This window comes from Etheostoma cragini, chromosome 16 (genome assembly GCF_013103735.1).
Source record: "Etheostoma cragini isolate CJK2018 chromosome 16, CSU_Ecrag_1.0, whole genome shotgun sequence".
Lineage (NCBI taxonomy): Eukaryota > Metazoa > Chordata > Actinopteri > Perciformes > Percidae > Etheostoma > Etheostoma cragini.
Window position 1 is genome coordinate 18,050,390 of NC_048422.1, and position 17,112 is coordinate 18,067,501.

Sequence of the window (17,112 nt, forward strand, 5' to 3'; positions counted from 1 at the left end):
AAACATCAAGAACTAAATTATATCTGTCTCCATGGTAACCTCCGAGTATAGGAGAGGGAAGAGAGCTCTTTATTTTGCAATAGATCCTTTGCCTTTATCTGAAGGCACAAAACTACGAGAAAAAGGGATGTTTTTAAAATAGATCAAGTATGGGGACACAAGTCAGGCTCCTGATTTGCAATCCATGAGTGGAGAGGTGGACGCTCTAGCTGCTCTTATGTCATGGCCTTATCACTTTATTACTGCAAGAAAACTATAGTGAATATAGATGCACTGCCAAAAGGAGATTTTTGCATCAGTGTGTTTATATCTGTGCATGTAAAATCAACAATTCACAAGTAATTACAACAAGTATTAACCAGTGTCATTTATTTATTTAAATGAACTAAATGTATGTTTTTACATGTTCTGTCGCCTGTAGACAAGATGCTGTTCTATGGAAGAACTTTGAGAGGTTCCTCCTGTGGAACATGAGTTTGAACTTTACCTTGCCCCGGCAGACTTTCAACGGGCTACGTTTGACACGCCAGACCAAGAAATTGTCCTCCTCCTGTACATCCAGTTTGAAGCCACTTCTGCATCCTCCAACTCTGCAACTCCTCCATCTCTGCTCCTACCTCTGCCTGAACCAGCTGGTGGCAGACTTGTCTTGAACTTTGTGTGCAGTGATGCAGATGTGACTCAGCCCACTGATCTACATCATGTACAATCCACTGTCTCTTGGTATGTGGATTATTATCAACACTGTGCACATTGGGGAATTACTAGAATTGTTGGGGCTTTTAAAATTATAGAGTGTGGTCTAGACCTACTCAATCTGTAAAGTGTCTCGGGGTAACTTTTGTTATGATTTGATACTATAAATAAAATTGAATTGAATTGAAAATTGAATTGTTACACTACTCTGTCTTATCTGAGTGAATACAAACAACAGTTCTGTTTGAGATGCAACACATTTAGTTTATTTCAGACTGATTGGGAAATCAACACAGAATTATTTAATCCATGTAAATCAACATCTTGCATGAATATTGTGAGCATGAAATAAGCTTGGTGGTAGGACATTTTGAGCTTTGTAGGAAGTAGGATTAAGGATATTCAAGTACTTTTCAATCACTTTATTATTTATTGTTGCTTTTCTTTTAGACTTTTTTTAAACGTAGCACATCACTGTTAAAAGGCTTCACTGATTCCAAGGTTGTCTTGACCGGGATGATCATTGTCTCTCACGTGCACCATAAGAATCAGTACACTCAACTCACTTTGCGGAGGTGCATGTTTATTTTTGTTAAGATTCTAGTCCTCCATTACCTTTTTCAGTTCCTTCTCTGTAAACATATAAAACAAGTACCTTTATCAGACCTGATTTTACACTGCATAAATTAGCTAAACTGCCGGCAAAAGAAATAAACATAATCCATATTGTTCCACCATTTTGTCATCATTTGATTTCTATTAGAACAACTGGTAAACCGTACAGCAGCATAAATGAGGGGTGCTTAGCCTGTGTCCTTAGACAAATCTGCAAACGTTTGGCCCTTTAGAAAGTTCCTAAGGTGCTTCTACACATGAGTGAAGTGTGGCACTGGTTTGTCCATCCAAGGCTTGAATTTTAAATGTCGCAAGTAACAGAACCCGGGTAATTTCCAACCAGTCAGCTGAGCACTGGTCCAATGGGGAATGGAGGGACCCTGCTGTTCTGGTGAATGGGTTACGGTTAGGGCTGGTGTTCTAGTGGCCTCCACAAATGCATTCATGAAGTGATGGGGAGACATCTGGCACCTAGACATGGAAGCACCAAGTTCCTCCTGCAATCCACTTCTGAGCATCAAAGATGCGCTGGTGTGGACCAACACCTACAGAGCACCTTGTGTCTCTTGCTGAAATACCATGTGTATCCACTGGGGATGCACAAGTGTATAGCTCAGGGAGAAACTGCTAAATATTGCGGTTGCGGCCGCAACTAATGATTATTTTCATTATCAAATAATCGGCTGAATTATTTTCTTTATTTGTTGTTTAAGAAATGTCAAAACATAGAGAAATAATGGCTATAAAATGACTCAGAGCGCAAAGAACCCTATAAATAAAAATGTAGCCTATTGTAATCGGTTAGTCATCTAATCATTCCGGGAAATATCTATCTCTGTCAGTTATGCAGTGGTTGGTTGTAGATTATCTACAAAGAAAGGCGGGGTGAGCGGCGATGCTGCCTGCGAGCCTAAATTTGGGACTACAATACCCTCACTGATGAGGATTGTTTGATAAATTCTTCTGCGTGGCCACACGGGTACATCGAGTCCTCTCTGGGTATGTAATGTGTAATAGTCCCGCCCGTCTGTGCTGACTTGACGTGCGTAAGTAACAACCCCCCTGAGAGTGTCGACGAATCGTGTTCATCGTCTTCTCTCCGTGCTGAAAACGTGCAATCGTTTCTGGGCGAGGAAACAGTGGAGCACCGCAGTGAACGTGGCTTTGCTGCAGGTTTGTTTTTATAGCTGTTATAGTCTGTTACCTCAGTATGTAACGTTGCGTCATTTAGCCTGTTTGCTAACGATATGGTTTACAAATGTTTGATTCGAGCGCTGACATTTACAAGGATAGCTAACGCTAGCTGAATTGTACCATCTTTTTTTTTTGCAAGTGAATGTTGTATCATTAGAGTCGCAACGTGACTTGCACTGTAGCTGGAAGACACGCCTCGCAAAAGACACTAAAAGCAGCAGGCTAGTTTAGCAGGGCTGTTAGCTTAGCAAAGTCATGTCAATTTAGCAAATAAGCTAGGTAGCTATAACTTCTGTTTGGAGGCAGACTTATGTTTGAACCCGGGTGACAAACACGTTTTCCCTTTGAGTGTAAGAAATTGTGCAGTTTCCTTCTTGTGTAACGCTATGTTTTCCGTGGATAGCTGTTTTGGAATTAGGTGGAGATAAAGGGGAAAGATTCAGTAAAACCTAACAAGTCACTTTAGCTAAAGTGCGTGATGAGCTTTCTCCACAAACGGCCAAGTCGGCTGTTTTTTTTGTTTTTGTTGTATAAAAAATGCACCTAATGAATAAATAATTCCTGGAGAACTTTTATACACGAGGTAGCAGCTGTAAATGCTCTTGGTAAAACCTAATGGGAGGTAAAATAGGTGCTGCTGAATCCTTAAACTATGTAACGATAGGCGTTAACCACTATCTTGGCAAGGCCTCAGTACAGTGAGGGATGCTTGTAAAAGTCTAACCTGTTTTTTGCTAGCAACATTGGGCAGTGCATGTAGGTGGACTGCGTCCGTACAGTAGAGTTCATGCAGGCTAGATTGAGACTATATTTATAGTGTTAAGTCTTAGATGTTGACTGTTATAATGTTGAATTCACCAAGCAACATCCAAGCTGCTGCGTGCTTTCTTGACTCATGATTTGTCTTCATTAGCCCCACTAGTCTAATCAAGTGAATTTTATTTATATAGCCCGATATCACAAGTCACACATTTGCTTCAAGGGGCTTTACAATCTGTAGTGCATGTCCTTAGACCCTCGACTTGGATAAGGAAAAACTATTTGAAGTTACTGGAGCTGAAACTGTTAGTCGAGTAACAGAAAAAGTATCTGCAACTACTTTAATAATCCCTTAATTGTCAAATATCCTCTGTTTCCAACTTCTAATTTGTAAGGATTTGCTGTTTTTCCTCATTTTATGTGAATGTAGAGTTGATATATTTTGGGTTTTACAGAACAACTTATTTGTTTATGCCATATTGGAATATGGGAATATGTGAAGGGCATTTTTTACAATTGTCTGATGTATTATTGCCCAGTACAATTAATGGATCACTCAGGAAAATTATTGGCATATTAACTGATGTAAACATAATAGTAAATTGTTTTTACCTCCTCCATTAGCAGATCCAGGGTGAGGAGCCTGTTTGCATTCCATTGCAATTGCAAAACAATGGAGGTGAAGCTTGAACAGCAGGACGAAGATATAACATTCAGCAACACTGACACTAATGGTAAGGTCCTTCATATCTTCATTTGTGACCATAATGTAAACCGCATTAATTAACTCTTGCATGAAGTAGTAAATGAAGTGAGTCCATGAAATGTTATATCTAGCTTGAGCTACAGTGTGTAGATGTACAGTCTAATTAGTTCACTGAAGGGAGGAAAAAAGAAAAAACTGAACATTTCTGGCTTGCACAAAATAGCATGTGGACATGTCAGATGGTTGAGGGTTTCTCCTGTCCAAGAAACTGCTGTTTGGTGGGCCCTGAGCAGATCTGCCCATGTTTTAATCCAGGAAGGGTACATGGTGGTGCTGGTTATATTCCAGGATACTATTGGCTGCTGAATGAAACCCATTCTTGGGGTGGAACATACTGTAGACCTAGCACTGACTCGCCATTTATTTATATTTTTGTCACTTCTATTAACCCTACAGGGGATGTGGCTAGTTATGATAATTTAATTCCCTCTGGCATTTATTTCACAATATTTCAGTGGCATAGTCCTACATTTTAGCCACTGTGTGTGTTTATAGAATATGACACCAAGATTTGTTTTTTAGAAAATTAGATTATTCCGATGAAACATGGAAAGATTTAGAAAATCAAAGATTGCCTTCTTTTACACTGCCATACTGGGGTGCCACAGTTGGAAATTGTCAAATTCTCCAGAGTGGGGTAAGGTGGGGTGAGGTTTCTCGGATGTCTATTGTAACAGATGAATACCTCATACAGAACGACTCCCTGGGTCAGATTTCACCTGAATTGTCTTCCCACTTAGGTAAACGGCCAGCTGAGGACATGGAAGAAGAGCAGGCCTTTAAACGTTCTCGCAACGCAGACGAGATGGTCGAGCTGCGTGTTTTGCTTCAGAGCAAAGTAAAGGCACATTCACACAGTGGGCTGCATTAGTTTTGGACCATACTGCTGTTTTTTGCCCCCACTGATCAAAGCGATTATTTCTAATTCTTTCTTCACAGAATGCCGGTGCTGTTATCGGAAAGGGTGGCAAGAACATAAAAGCCCTACGCACAGACGTGAGTAAACGGATAGAATGAGGCTAACATTTCTGCAGCTGAGGAGCTAATTAAGTTGCCTAAATAATTTAAACCTAAATTCCAATCAATTTAATCCCACTATTCATGGGATTCCCACGGATACAATACCATATGTCTTTCCAGCAGGTTCAAGAACTGACATGCAATGTTAGTCATAGATAAGTTTTCCACAACATTGAAACCAAAGTCCCTTTCGCACATGCACTGCAACCCTGAAATTATTACCCAGAGGAGCAGTTTGTGAGAACGCATATGTCCAAATCAGTGGGACTGGACATTAAACAGACTTTACCCTGCCAGCTCCCTAGTGCCATGTCTGTTTAATGTCCAGTTGAGCCAGTTGTTCACGTTGAGCGAGCCAGCGTGTTGATGACCTTTCCATCATGCTTCTGGTGCAAAATTGGGAAAAAAAACAAACATCCAAGGATAAAGAAGAAGGATCATTTACACAAAGACACCAACAAAACTTCTGTTGTAAATGGCTGACGTGGAAATCATCAGATAAATTCAAGGAACGGCGAAAGACCCTGTTGTATATGACCAAATTACAAACTGGCCACGATAAAATCCGCGTCATGTCCTGCCTCCTGCACGCTCTGCCCAGGCGCCACCCCTCGCCTAAACCAAACGAGTATTTGCAGTAGGTGAGAATGTGTCCGACACGGACATTCTCCTGTTGTGTACAACATGTGTGAAAGGGCAACTTTGAGCAATGTCCAGACCTAATTTGTCGGTCATTGAGAGTTCATTCAGAAAACCGCTCAAGTTGAAAGAGAAGAATGGGTTTGGGGTTTTGTTTCCAGTCCTCTTGTGAGTTTCTACCTGATTCCAGTTCCCCTCACAGTGTTGAAGCTATGTTTGAGCTTGAACTGACAACAGGTGCCAGAAAGCCTGGGTGGATGTAACCTCAGGGCTGTAAATCTCCAGACAGTTTTTTATACTTATCTTTGTCAAGGTCACACTTCCTGTTCTCCTTCTTACCCTAGTTTCAAGTCTCTCATTTCACTTTTGGGACAAAGTATAGCTTGTATTCAATTAAAAATGTATTCCTTCTCCCCCTCTTCCCTTCTCCTTTACTTTTTTGTTTTTATTTTGGCCACCTTCCTCCGTTGCCCATGTACTGGATCAACATGCCCCTCCTGCGTTGCCCACCTTGATGTTGGCCCAACCTCCGCCCGCCCCTGAACGCCCGCCCACCTGACACTCCCGGTTGGCCCCGCCCGTAAACCGTGCCCCACCTTAAATGGGCACCTAACTTGACATCTTGTGATTGAATGCCCCCGCCCAATGCCAACCTCCTCCACCACAACCACCACCACAACCACCACCACCTCCTCGGCCCATGCAGTACAATGCCAGTGTATCAGTCCCAGACAGCAGTGGCCCAGAGCGGTATGTCCCACCAGTTATTGCCTCACTGCCTGATTAGAACAGTGAAACATGTCTTTGATAACCTGCCTTCTGTTTAATTTTAACATTTTTATATACATGACCGTATACTCTCCCCCCTCCCCCAAACACCCCCTCCACCACTTGTAAGAGACATGTATTGTTCCTTTTGATTTTGCTGTCCATTTTAAGCATTCTCCATTGAGTATTTTTCACTAGTTTATTGTCCATGTAGAGAATCACTGACAGCCGACTACCAAGTTAGTATTTAATGGTTAGCAACACAGCTGTTGGATGTTGTTTTTCCTTGCTGTGATGTTTAATTTTACCTTGAAAATTGTGAAAAGCAGGCATCTTTTTTCTCGCTCTGTCCTACCTGGCCTGCTTACTTTGGAACTCCACCTCCCTCACCCACTGTTGTCAGCATCACTGTCCATGATTTCTGAGAGAGCACTGGCTCTTGTCTAAAGGTTTCGTCCCCCACTCTGTTACTCATTAATGTTGTCTTTTTTTCGATGTGCTGCATCTCTTCTTTTAAATTTCTCTCAGGCCACATGAGATCAGAGCTGCCTGCCAAACCTTTCATAACCCCCCAAACCCTCCCCTCCTGCTCCTGTCCTGTACCACAAAGGAGTTGGTAACAACTTGCATTTCCCTTCCTACTTCAACCCCTCTGCTCTGTTACTCTTTTCTACTGCCCCCCTCGTCTCCTCCTTACCTCAGCCCTTAGCCCCCTCCTCCCCGCCTCTCCCCTCTTCCCCAATCCTGATCAAAATGAGAAGGTGTGCTGGTGGCGCAATTGTCAATGCAAGCCTATGTTGAGTTTGTTACGTTCATTTTCCCCAACTTGCTGGTGGTGGGATGGTAGTAGAAGATCTCTCTCACCCCCCATCCCCCAACTCTGTGTGGCCAGTCCCACCCAAATTTCAGCCATCCTGAAGCTGCCCATCCTCCAAAGACTTCTTACTTTAAAAACAATGTAAAATTTAGTGCATGTCAGCTGCTTGTTTAATCAATCTACTGTTGGGGTAAAGTTATAGTTGTGCATAGTATACTGCAGTTTTTAATTTTTCCTTTTTATAGTTTGAAACCTTTCATAAGTTTGTCTTACTGTTTGCTGGACTGCTTGTCAGATATTTTCTTTATCCGGTTTTACCTTGTGTTCTACTTTTTGTCCATCTTATAATGCCTTGCTTCCTTTTGGCCAAAATGGTTCCTGACAGGATCCTGAGTGTGAATGCCAGCATCGACACTATTGGAGATATACTGCTAAAAATCATACCAACTCTAGAAGAGGTAAGACAATGTTAATTTCCGTTGTCTGTTGGAATTAGTAGAATAGAAAAAAAGCATTATGCTGAGTGTGAAGTTCGAGCCTTAAAGATACCCTGTGAAGCACGAGAACACGTGAGCAAGCAAGGGGCACAATACGCAGCTTTCCTTTGGCTATGTGCTATTCTGCTCGGGAAACGTATCAGTGTGCCAACAAATGAAGTGAAGAAGACTGCTTGCTTATAAACTGAATACAACAAATATAAAAAAAAAAGTCTATGCAAATATTTTATGAGCAAGCTACATAATTCAAAACATTTGTTGGACCTCAAGGATACACACATTGTGTTTTTGGTGGTTAACACTGGTCGTAATATGTTCTGTTAGTGCTTTATTGAATTTCTGACTGACCTTTAGAGTGCCTGGCTAATGTAACAAATTGGCGACACTCAGGGTTAAGATTCGTCCCAATCCGGAGTCTACTTGTTACACGACATTGATACACAAAATAACCACATCGGCTGAGCTTTACAAAAAATGGCAGTAACAACTCTCATTGAGCCGCATATTCTGAAAAGTATGCATTCAAAGGGGAAATTACGTTAGAGCAGACACAGACTTCTGTAGTAGATTAGTGTTACCTTTCCGGCGTCGCGGCTCCGAACCGTAACGTTAGTTGGGACGGATGGACACCTTTTTTATTTAGGCTAACTATATTACCTTTAGCCTGGCTGGAAGCAGCTTTCTGCGGGGGGAAATGACCGGGAGACGTTGTGATTATATTGCATTAATCAGGTGATTTAGTTCGTATTTGCAGCAAACCTAATACACTGACTACTGCAGCTTCACTGACTCCCCATTGAAAACTATGCGCATGCGGATTAGCATCAACATCGCAATGTCCTGCGATGAGATTATCCCGCATGCACACATTGCGATGCTGATGCTAAATAGCATCAACCTAATAGTTGAATATTTGATTGTGAATCTCACAGTTGAATCTTTGCAGAGGATGAAATGAGAATCATGTCATTTTGTCTACATGGGGGTGTTCAATGGATTTTACATATAACTATCTGTTTTCTCCCAATAAGCTAATAAACCGTGTATTATGATATAAATATCAACATATAGTGCTGTAAGTAAAAATGTGCAAAGAAAGCTTTTAATTTATTTTAATATTATCACATTCATAATCCTAGTGCAATATGAGTTTGTATGTAAACATACTCACTGGTAACCCATAGTAATATTAATCTACTACCATAGTACTACTACTTACTTCAGATGTTTTCAAACATCAAACTTGACTTACTATATATTGGCCTTGAATGTATTTTTAAATTATGTCCCGACCAAAGCTCCCATCTTTTGTGAATAAGTAAGTGAAGTAATTAGCTTTTGTCTTGACTATCACGGAAATGTAGAGGAGATTTCTAAATAACCAAGTGGTCGTATTGGCCTTAAAATCCTTTATCGGTCGGACTCTATTTTCTAATTACTCCGTCGAATCTTGGTGAGCTCAAGCTTTGCCCCCACGGTTTTTCTATCTAGCAGTTTTTTTCTGCAAATGCTATCAGTTTGACAGTTTTTCTTGTCATATAGTAATTTTTTTTATATTTATTCAACAACAATTTGAGTGCTAATTGGTCTTTGTTAGTCTGTTATTTATCCAGTGCTGCTTTAAGATTAGTGTGTTCTAACATAAACATTTTTTTTTTAATTGTCCTTAATCAAACCTGCACTGGTTACCTGTTTGTGTTGGTCCATACGTTTGTTCAGTTCTAAATTCTGTTTTTTCAGAAAGTGAAACAAAAGATTGCTTCTCTGTTACAGAACACAATCAATGTTATCAATGCTGGAAAGAGTTTCAGACCCTGATGACATCACTGATCTTACTTTGTTTCTGTAGTACCAGCATTACAGTGGGATTGATTTTGACTCTGAGCTTCGACTGCTGATCCATCAGAGCTTGGCAGGGGGCATCATCGGGGTAAAAGGTGCCAAGATAAAGGAGCTGAGAGAGGTAGGACAGCGTCCAGATTAGCAGGAGCCTTGCCATGATGCTCTGCACCAACATATTTTGTCAGCTGCACTACCAATGTTGACATTATAAACATGTATGAAAAGAGAACTTTTTTTGCCGCTGTAATTGGCTAGTTTAGTAGCAAAGCAATCAAAATGAATTTGATTGTCTGGATACAAGTGTTACATTTTCTTGTTTTCATGCTCTAGAACACCCAGACCACCATCAAGCTGTTCCAGGAGTGTTGTCCACACTCCACTGACCGAGTCGTCTTGGTGGGAGGAAAGCCAGAACGGGTCATTGAATGTATAAAAGTGATCCTGGAGCTGGTCTCAGAGGTCAGTTTACATCTCTGAGATATGCTGAAAGCCTCAACATACTTTTATATAGTCATGTGTTACATGTCATGCAGACGTGAGGAGAGTTATGACTAGAGACTGAATTCCATAATTTTAACTTGATAAATTGTTACTGAAACTTTAGTCTATATCCATGACCTTCCACTTCCAGGATTGCCCCCGTTGGAGCTAGAAATTCCGCTGTATGTTCTTTTTTTTCGACTGGATTTCTGTTACCTTCTGTTTTCTTTGTTTTGGAATTCTAAACTCCGGTGGATTTATGAGGACTATGGTTAACTGGTCCTAAGATCTCTGCAGGGTAAATCCAGACAGCTAGCTAGACTCTGTCCAATCGGATTTTTCTGTTAACGGCTAACGCAGCCTTTAAACATATACCTTCCACCACAACAAGTTCCTTCCTGAGACTGTTTTCCAGCGGCACCGGGGCTCTGTGCTCATGGCTCATCCCGTCTGGCTAGTCCTGTGTTGTGTGGACTAGCTAAACCCTCCTCCGCATTATTGTGGAGAAAGGTCTGGCAATGCGAGACAGCTTATTTCAAGTTATTTCAGAACATGGCAGAGTCTTACAATCTTATTAATTTCCTTTGCCTTCATTTTGCAGGCGCCAATCAAAGGTCGCGCCCAACCTTATGACCCTAATTTCTACGATGAGACTTACGACTACGGCGGTTTCACTATGTTATTCGAGGAGAGAGGCAGACGACCCATTGGTGGCTTCCCCATTCGTGTGCGTGGGAGCTTTGAGCGCATGCCCCCGGTTCGTGGCAACAGACCTGTACCTCCCTCCAGAAGGGACTACGATGACATAAGCCCCCGTCGGGGTCCTCCACCTCCGCTGAGCCGAGGTGGACGAGGGGGCAGCCGAGCACGTAATCTGCCTCTTCCCCCACCACCACCGCCAAGAGGAGGGTGAGGAGGGGCTCTTTTACTGTGAATGCTTTCACACCTTTAACCTGTTTGGTTTGTTAAAATGAACTCTGGTGCATTTGCCCTAGTAATTTGGTTCACAGTGACCATACAGTAACTAGCAGTCATGTTATATCAAGGTACAAAATGCCTTTTCCCCCGTTTGTCATTTATTATATAGAAAGTTCAGTGGCAGTCTTAACTAGAGGTGTGATGAGACACCCAGCTCACAAGACACAGTAGTTGAGGCCAGTTGTTTGTACTTGAATTTGTTTTTGTAAAGTAGACAGACAAATGAAGCTTATTTAGCTATTGTTTCACATGGAAACACATTCTCAAGCACAAATACATTACCATCAAACACTCAACAGATGCTCTTTTCTCCTCTTCATTTTATTCAGTGCAGCAGTAAAGTAATGTCTTGCTGCTTGCTTCCCCACTCACTTTGAGAGAGAGAGAGAGAGAGAGAGAGAGAGAGAGAGAGAGAGAGAGAGAGAGAGAGAGAGAGAGAGAGAGAGAGAGAGAGAGAGAGAGAGAGAGAGAGAGAGAGAGAGAGAGAGAGAGAGAGAGAGAGAGAGAGAGAGAGAGAGAGAGAGAGAGAGAGAGAGAGAGAGAGAGAGAGAGCTCTGCAAGCGGGATTTTCTTTCAGTCACCAACATTTGATTTCCCCACCTTGATCCAGCGATGATATGCAAATCTGTCCAATCATTGACTTACCTGTTAGTGCATTTGACTTGCTCTGGTTGGTTTGTAAAAATGCAGTGAATATGAACAGGACCAGAACTAAAAGGCAACAAATCATTTTTTTTTCTGTAATTTATAATTTGTTACTCGTACACGCTTTCCTTGTCTGTCATTGTTTGCAGGGGAGACAGGTTCTCACATGGCAGCTATCACGGCGGCATGGATGATAGACCAAGGTGAATACGGGGCAGGATTGTCAATAATTTAATTTCTCTCAAAATCAGAGCAACTGATATTAGTAAGTTGCTCAGTAGCAGAATGTCAACCCACCAGCCCTGATTCAGAGTCTGATCACAGGTCATCTGTAAAGTCTGCATGTCCATTCACTCTCACAGCTTTCTAAATATCAGTCTTAACAGCACTGACCTGCTTGATACTGCAGTGTTTAAGTGACCTCTGGAGTAGAGAAACTATATTAATGCATACTTTTTTGTCTGTAGTGACAGAAGAGGCCGAGGAGGAGACCGTTATGACAGCATGGTGAGTGCCGTCTGTGTTTACAGGTGCTGCTGTAATGCTAGGCTGTATGTTTGCAGCTTTCCTAGTTGTGTGTAGTAGTTATTGTTTCAGACAAGGGGATTGGATTTCATTTTTCTGATTGTAGTACAAGCACAGAGCCATGGACACTGGGCTGCTTTTTCACTGTGCATGCACACTGATCTAGGCCTGTTGTTGCCTGGCAACAGTTGTCTCCATGGTTACCACAGAGCAGCTGAGTAGTAGTCCAGAGATCCACCAGGCTAGCAAATTAACTTGTGCTGAAACCAAAGCAAATCCTGAACAGGCTTCCTTCAGTTGTTAGCTGTAAACAAATACTTTCAATAAGAAGGTAAAGAATACATTTGATCAGATAAACACCAGTAGATGTCAATTAGTTCTTGAGATTTAAGGACAAACATGATGTGCTTGAGACCAGCACAGTATCAAACATGTATTTTTTCTTTTAAAGCACTCAGATATTTCTCATCAAAATGCAAATTTATTTTAGTGAAAATACTGAAATACGATAAGATTGCTTTAGATATTAAAATAAGCTCATCATTTTTACTTATCTAAGAGCTTCATGAAGGAACATCTGGTTTAATGTTTATGCTCAAATTACTTTTACTGTGCATTTAAATGTTCTAAATTTTAACTATTCATTTTTGGGTTAAAATATTGTGGTTCACCAACATGAGCTATGTCTATAAAGAAATTGGTACATCCCAGCTTGTTTCTCCTTTTGCTCTAAAAAAACAACAACAAAAAAACAAGTAGAAAATCAGTTTTAGTATTTTGACTCGGTACTCCAGTTAACAGTTCTCTTGCAGGTGTTAAAATCTGCTCTCATTATTCCATCATTAAAAAACAGACTTTGTACGTTTGTGTTTTTCCCCCCTCTTCAATCGGTCCTGAAATGCAGAGTGGAGGTGTATATGGTGAGTGTTTTATATTTTTTTATTGGTAAAAAAATCATGCCCTTTTTTTTTTTTACACTTTGGTCTTTAGCCACAATTCATTTCAGATATTATGTGGGGGCAACCACAGGCTGTGCCATTGGTTTTTGGTTTTGAAGTCCACTGTTAATACTCTGTCGTCTTTATTAGGTACACCTGTACAATCTAATGCTGCCCAGTAAAACAGCCTCTGCCATAACATCTATCCTTACGAAGCTTCTAATGGTGTGCTTTTTGGTAACATTTTCAGAAGTGTGTAAAGTCAACTACATGTTTATTTCTGAGCTCATAGTCCAACGTGCTGTTGTAATGGACTGTATTAAATTATACTCTCCCTATTTACATACTTAAGGTGGGCAGCAATGCTAATTTTGACCTAAATGCTATAAAATAAATTTAATTAACTCCTCTATGACTAGTGTAGGCAGACTTTCTGGCAGTTCATATACAATACAGAACAGTTCTGATTTTAATATTTGGCCCACCTTATGTATGTAAATAGAGAGGACAAAATGCATTCAACTGTACAAGTGTACCTAACAGAGTGGACATGGAGTTTATAATCTAAACCATTAAAAACACAAAAGTCAATGTTTAAGTTGATTAATTTTAATGTTTAGCTGTAAAATCTGTCAGGTTGCCTGATCACTCATGTTGTTTACCTCTTTTAAACATGTTGTAAATCTATAGCTGCAGGTTTTGGCATGATGACAGATCCTATGAATTGTATCAGTAAATAAACATTTTATATAAATCAAAATGTAATTTTCCATATTACATATGTCAGAGCAAATTGAGGGAAAACTCATTTGTCTTGGGCATTTGCTCTTGTCTTTGTCCCTGTGGTGTCTTTTCATTTTTCCCTTTCTTGTTTCCTTTCCAATGTTTTCAAAGACAACAATTCTTCCTGGGAGCACTTTCAGTCTGGTGAGTGTGGTGGGATTATTATTGCCAGTGTCTTAGTACCTTACCCTTATAGGATCATTTCTTCTTCTTGTTGCATGCTTATTAAGTTAAAGACAAACTCACCGTAACTGTTCTTTCTCACCTCTGACTTTAGGTGGCAGAGGCTCATACAGTGATATTGGAGGCCCAGTCATCACAACACAAGTCACCATACCAAAAGATGTAAGTAAGACATCTTTAGACTCTTGCAGTTAAGAATGGCAAAGACTTTTCACCCCTAAATCTCCTTTTAATTGGCCTGTGTGGTGGTTCTGCAGCTGGCTGGCTCCATCATCGGTAAGGGCGGCCAGAGGATCAAGCAGATCCGCCATGAATCTGGGGCCTCCATCAAGATTGATGAACCACTAGAGGGCTCTGAGGACCGCATCATCACCATCACAGGAACACAGGACCAGATCCAGAACGCCCAGTACCTGCTGCAGAACAGGCATGTGCTCCTGTGACTCCCCAAACAACTCGTCTCATTGGAGACATGGCCTGTAGGCTCGTTCACCACTGGATGGAAGTAAACCTTTTTTTTAGTTGCTGCGTTAAAAGGTTTACTTCAACTTAACTTTATTGTACCCAATGAGTATTTTTTTTTTGCAGCCAGGTGAAACACACAGACTCAATAATAAAATACATAAAACACATAATAATCTTGTCGTCCGTTGTTGCTGTTATGTTAATTGTACCAAACGCCATATACTGCATTTACTATTCCAACTTCCTCCTAAATTTTTAGACCAGTTGAACAAGATCAGTAAAAAAAAAAACTGACCACCACCAGAGATGCTAAGTTTGTCTAGAGCTGAAACAATTTATTGACTAAGCGATTTAATTGATCAACAGAAATTGAATTGGCAACTATATTTTGATAATGGATTACTCATTTTAATCTGTGAGGGTCTGCAGCTTGTTTTTTTCTCTTTAAACTGTGACCAATGTTGGGCTGTTGTTCTGAGAAATCAAACCCGCTAGAAGGTGCCAACTCGGGTTCCGGGAAATTATACGCTGCCTTTTTCACTATTTTGTGACCTTTTTTTTATAGACAAAACAAAAGGGCTGGGCTGTTTGGCCAAAATCTTCAATTCCGATATAGATCATTTCATATCTCGATAACGACATATATCGCTATCATAGCATGTTTTCTGCTAAATAGTCTATATGGAAAAAAAAACATGGTAAAGACTTGGTGTATACTCCTGTTTGAATTAAATACTTAACAAAGTACTGAGAAATTTCTAATTTTATTGAGAACTTAAGTGCAAAATGAACATAACATGCAATGATGCAAGGACTGTAAAGCTTCATCCAAATGATGAAAATGTTTTCTTCACAATAGAAACAATATAGAAAATATTTGACATTTTTAAATAGTTTTATGATGTATTTTTTTTATTTTGTGTCAGTTCTCTATAAAATAAAGTAGGTAATTGGCAGATTAATTGATAATAAATAATCATTAGCTGCAGCCCTAGTTGTAGTAAGCTTATGTGCAAACCTGACTTTTTACTGAAATCGGTGTTCTAAGATAAATATTCAAATGCTTTTACATTATGCCAAAACATCAGCTTGTTGAGCTTTTTCCCTTTCATCTCTAAATGGCTAAGCTGGTCTCAGCAGTCATAATGCTTCTTTTATTTTCAGACTTGACCTTGGCATACTTTTCATAACTTACAGTTGTGCTCAACATAAAAAAAAAAAATCTAATTTTTGCTTTACAGCATTAACATTCCCTGACCCATGTCACATTCAATGCCCTTACCTTCGTCTGTCTCTTATTTCAGTGTGAGGCAGTACTCTGGGCGGTTCTTCTAGGAAGAGGGGATGTGAAGAAGAGTGAAGCCATGCCGCCATACTGTTTCCTCCTCCTATTCAGAGCCTACATTCCTCTGCTTTGCCTCCTCCCCTCGCACGCTACACCATTGATCTACAAATCAGTTTTTATTTAGAAAAAAAAAATACTTTGACAGCAATGGAGTCAACGTGTTTCTGTGCTGTTGTAATTCTTTTTATGAGACTATTGTGCCGTCATTGGAGTAAACTCGTGTGATAACAATTGGTGTTGTGAGCTGCCCTGGGCCCTTATCTCCTTCATTTCTATACAGCATGCAGAATGTAATCTTTTTGTAAGGAACGTTATGTGAGGATTTTTTTTTCTCTCAGCCCCCCCCACCCCCAAATGTTAATGCACATTCTAAATAAAGATGAATGGTTAAAGAACCATTGAAATAAACTTTAATTTTTACATAATATCCTTTTCCACTTTCAAATGAAGTGCTTTTTGTAGGGTTGGCTTTAATGGAGTAGTTTGACATTTTGAGTAATATGCTTATTTGTCTTTGTGCTAGGCTAACCGGCTGCTAGCAGTAACCTTCGTCAACGCTGTGGTAGGCAATTTATTTTGGGCTTTATTGGGCAACATGTTCATTATAATCTCTCGGCATATTGTAATTTAAATGGTCTGAGAGAAAACTAGACTTCAGCACCTTATCTGGGCTCTGTTTTTAGGTTTTAGAAAACTAGCTGTGACAGGAGACTTTGGTCTTGGTAAGTCCTTTCGGAGAAAGAGAGAGTTCCAGTTGGCTGTTCTGCGCATGCATTTCCCAGGGAAACCTGGAGCTGCAGAAAGAGGTCTCACTCAGATTCTGGCTTTTTTTTGGCATTCTACCCAATGCAGCTTAAACTCTTTATCAGATATTGAATAGGCCTATTTCCTAAAATGTCATACTTTTGCTTTAAGTTGAGATAAATGTGCCAGTGTGATATAGCAAAAAGAAAATTTTTAAGATTTTTTGTTTTTCTTCGAAAGACAGAGCTGTATAAAGTGTGTATGTGTGTATATATTTACATAGAAACAGTAATTTCATGAGTGGTTAGGTTTCTTCAGAGCCATAAGACTGGTTTGCTTTTTTTTCTGCCAATTATGACTCGCTGTAATGCAACCTCAATTTGTGATCTGTTTGATCCATTATTATTGCATTA

At 40.2% G+C, this 17,112-nt stretch overlaps 1 protein-coding gene across 7 annotated transcripts; it reads left to right on the plus strand.

Moving 5' to 3' along the window:
- Window positions 1–2,260: 2,260 nt before the first annotated feature.
- On the plus strand, window positions 2,261–16,897 carry hnrpkl (heterogeneous nuclear ribonucleoprotein K, like). Of its 7 annotated transcripts, none has more exons than XR_004659968.1 (16): window positions 2,261–2,484; window positions 3,889–3,998; window positions 4,771–4,868; window positions 4,970–5,026; window positions 6,396–6,439; window positions 7,660–7,732; window positions 9,621–9,734; window positions 9,944–10,072; window positions 10,695–11,002; window positions 11,866–11,919; window positions 12,184–12,223; window positions 13,146–13,161; window positions 14,074–14,106; window positions 14,240–14,307; window positions 14,403–14,650; window positions 15,915–16,897. XR_004659968.1 is itself a non-coding variant. In XM_034896794.1 (16 exons), exons 2-16 carry the CDS (start codon window positions 3,938–3,940, stop codon window positions 15,943–15,945), a joined length of 1,296 nt encoding a protein of 431 aa, XP_034752685.1. In that variant the 5' UTR covers window positions 2,261–2,484; window positions 3,889–3,937; the 3' UTR covers window positions 15,946–16,897. The 7 variants fall into 7 exon arrangements, 6 of the variants coding, with proteins under 6 accessions (XP_034752685.1, XP_034752691.1, XP_034752687.1 ...); XM_034896794.1 differs by having other exon boundaries at window positions 14,403–14,572; XM_034896796.1 differs by having other exon boundaries at window positions 2,341–2,484; window positions 3,892–3,998; window positions 14,403–14,572.
- Window positions 16,898–17,112: the final 215 nt, after the last annotated feature.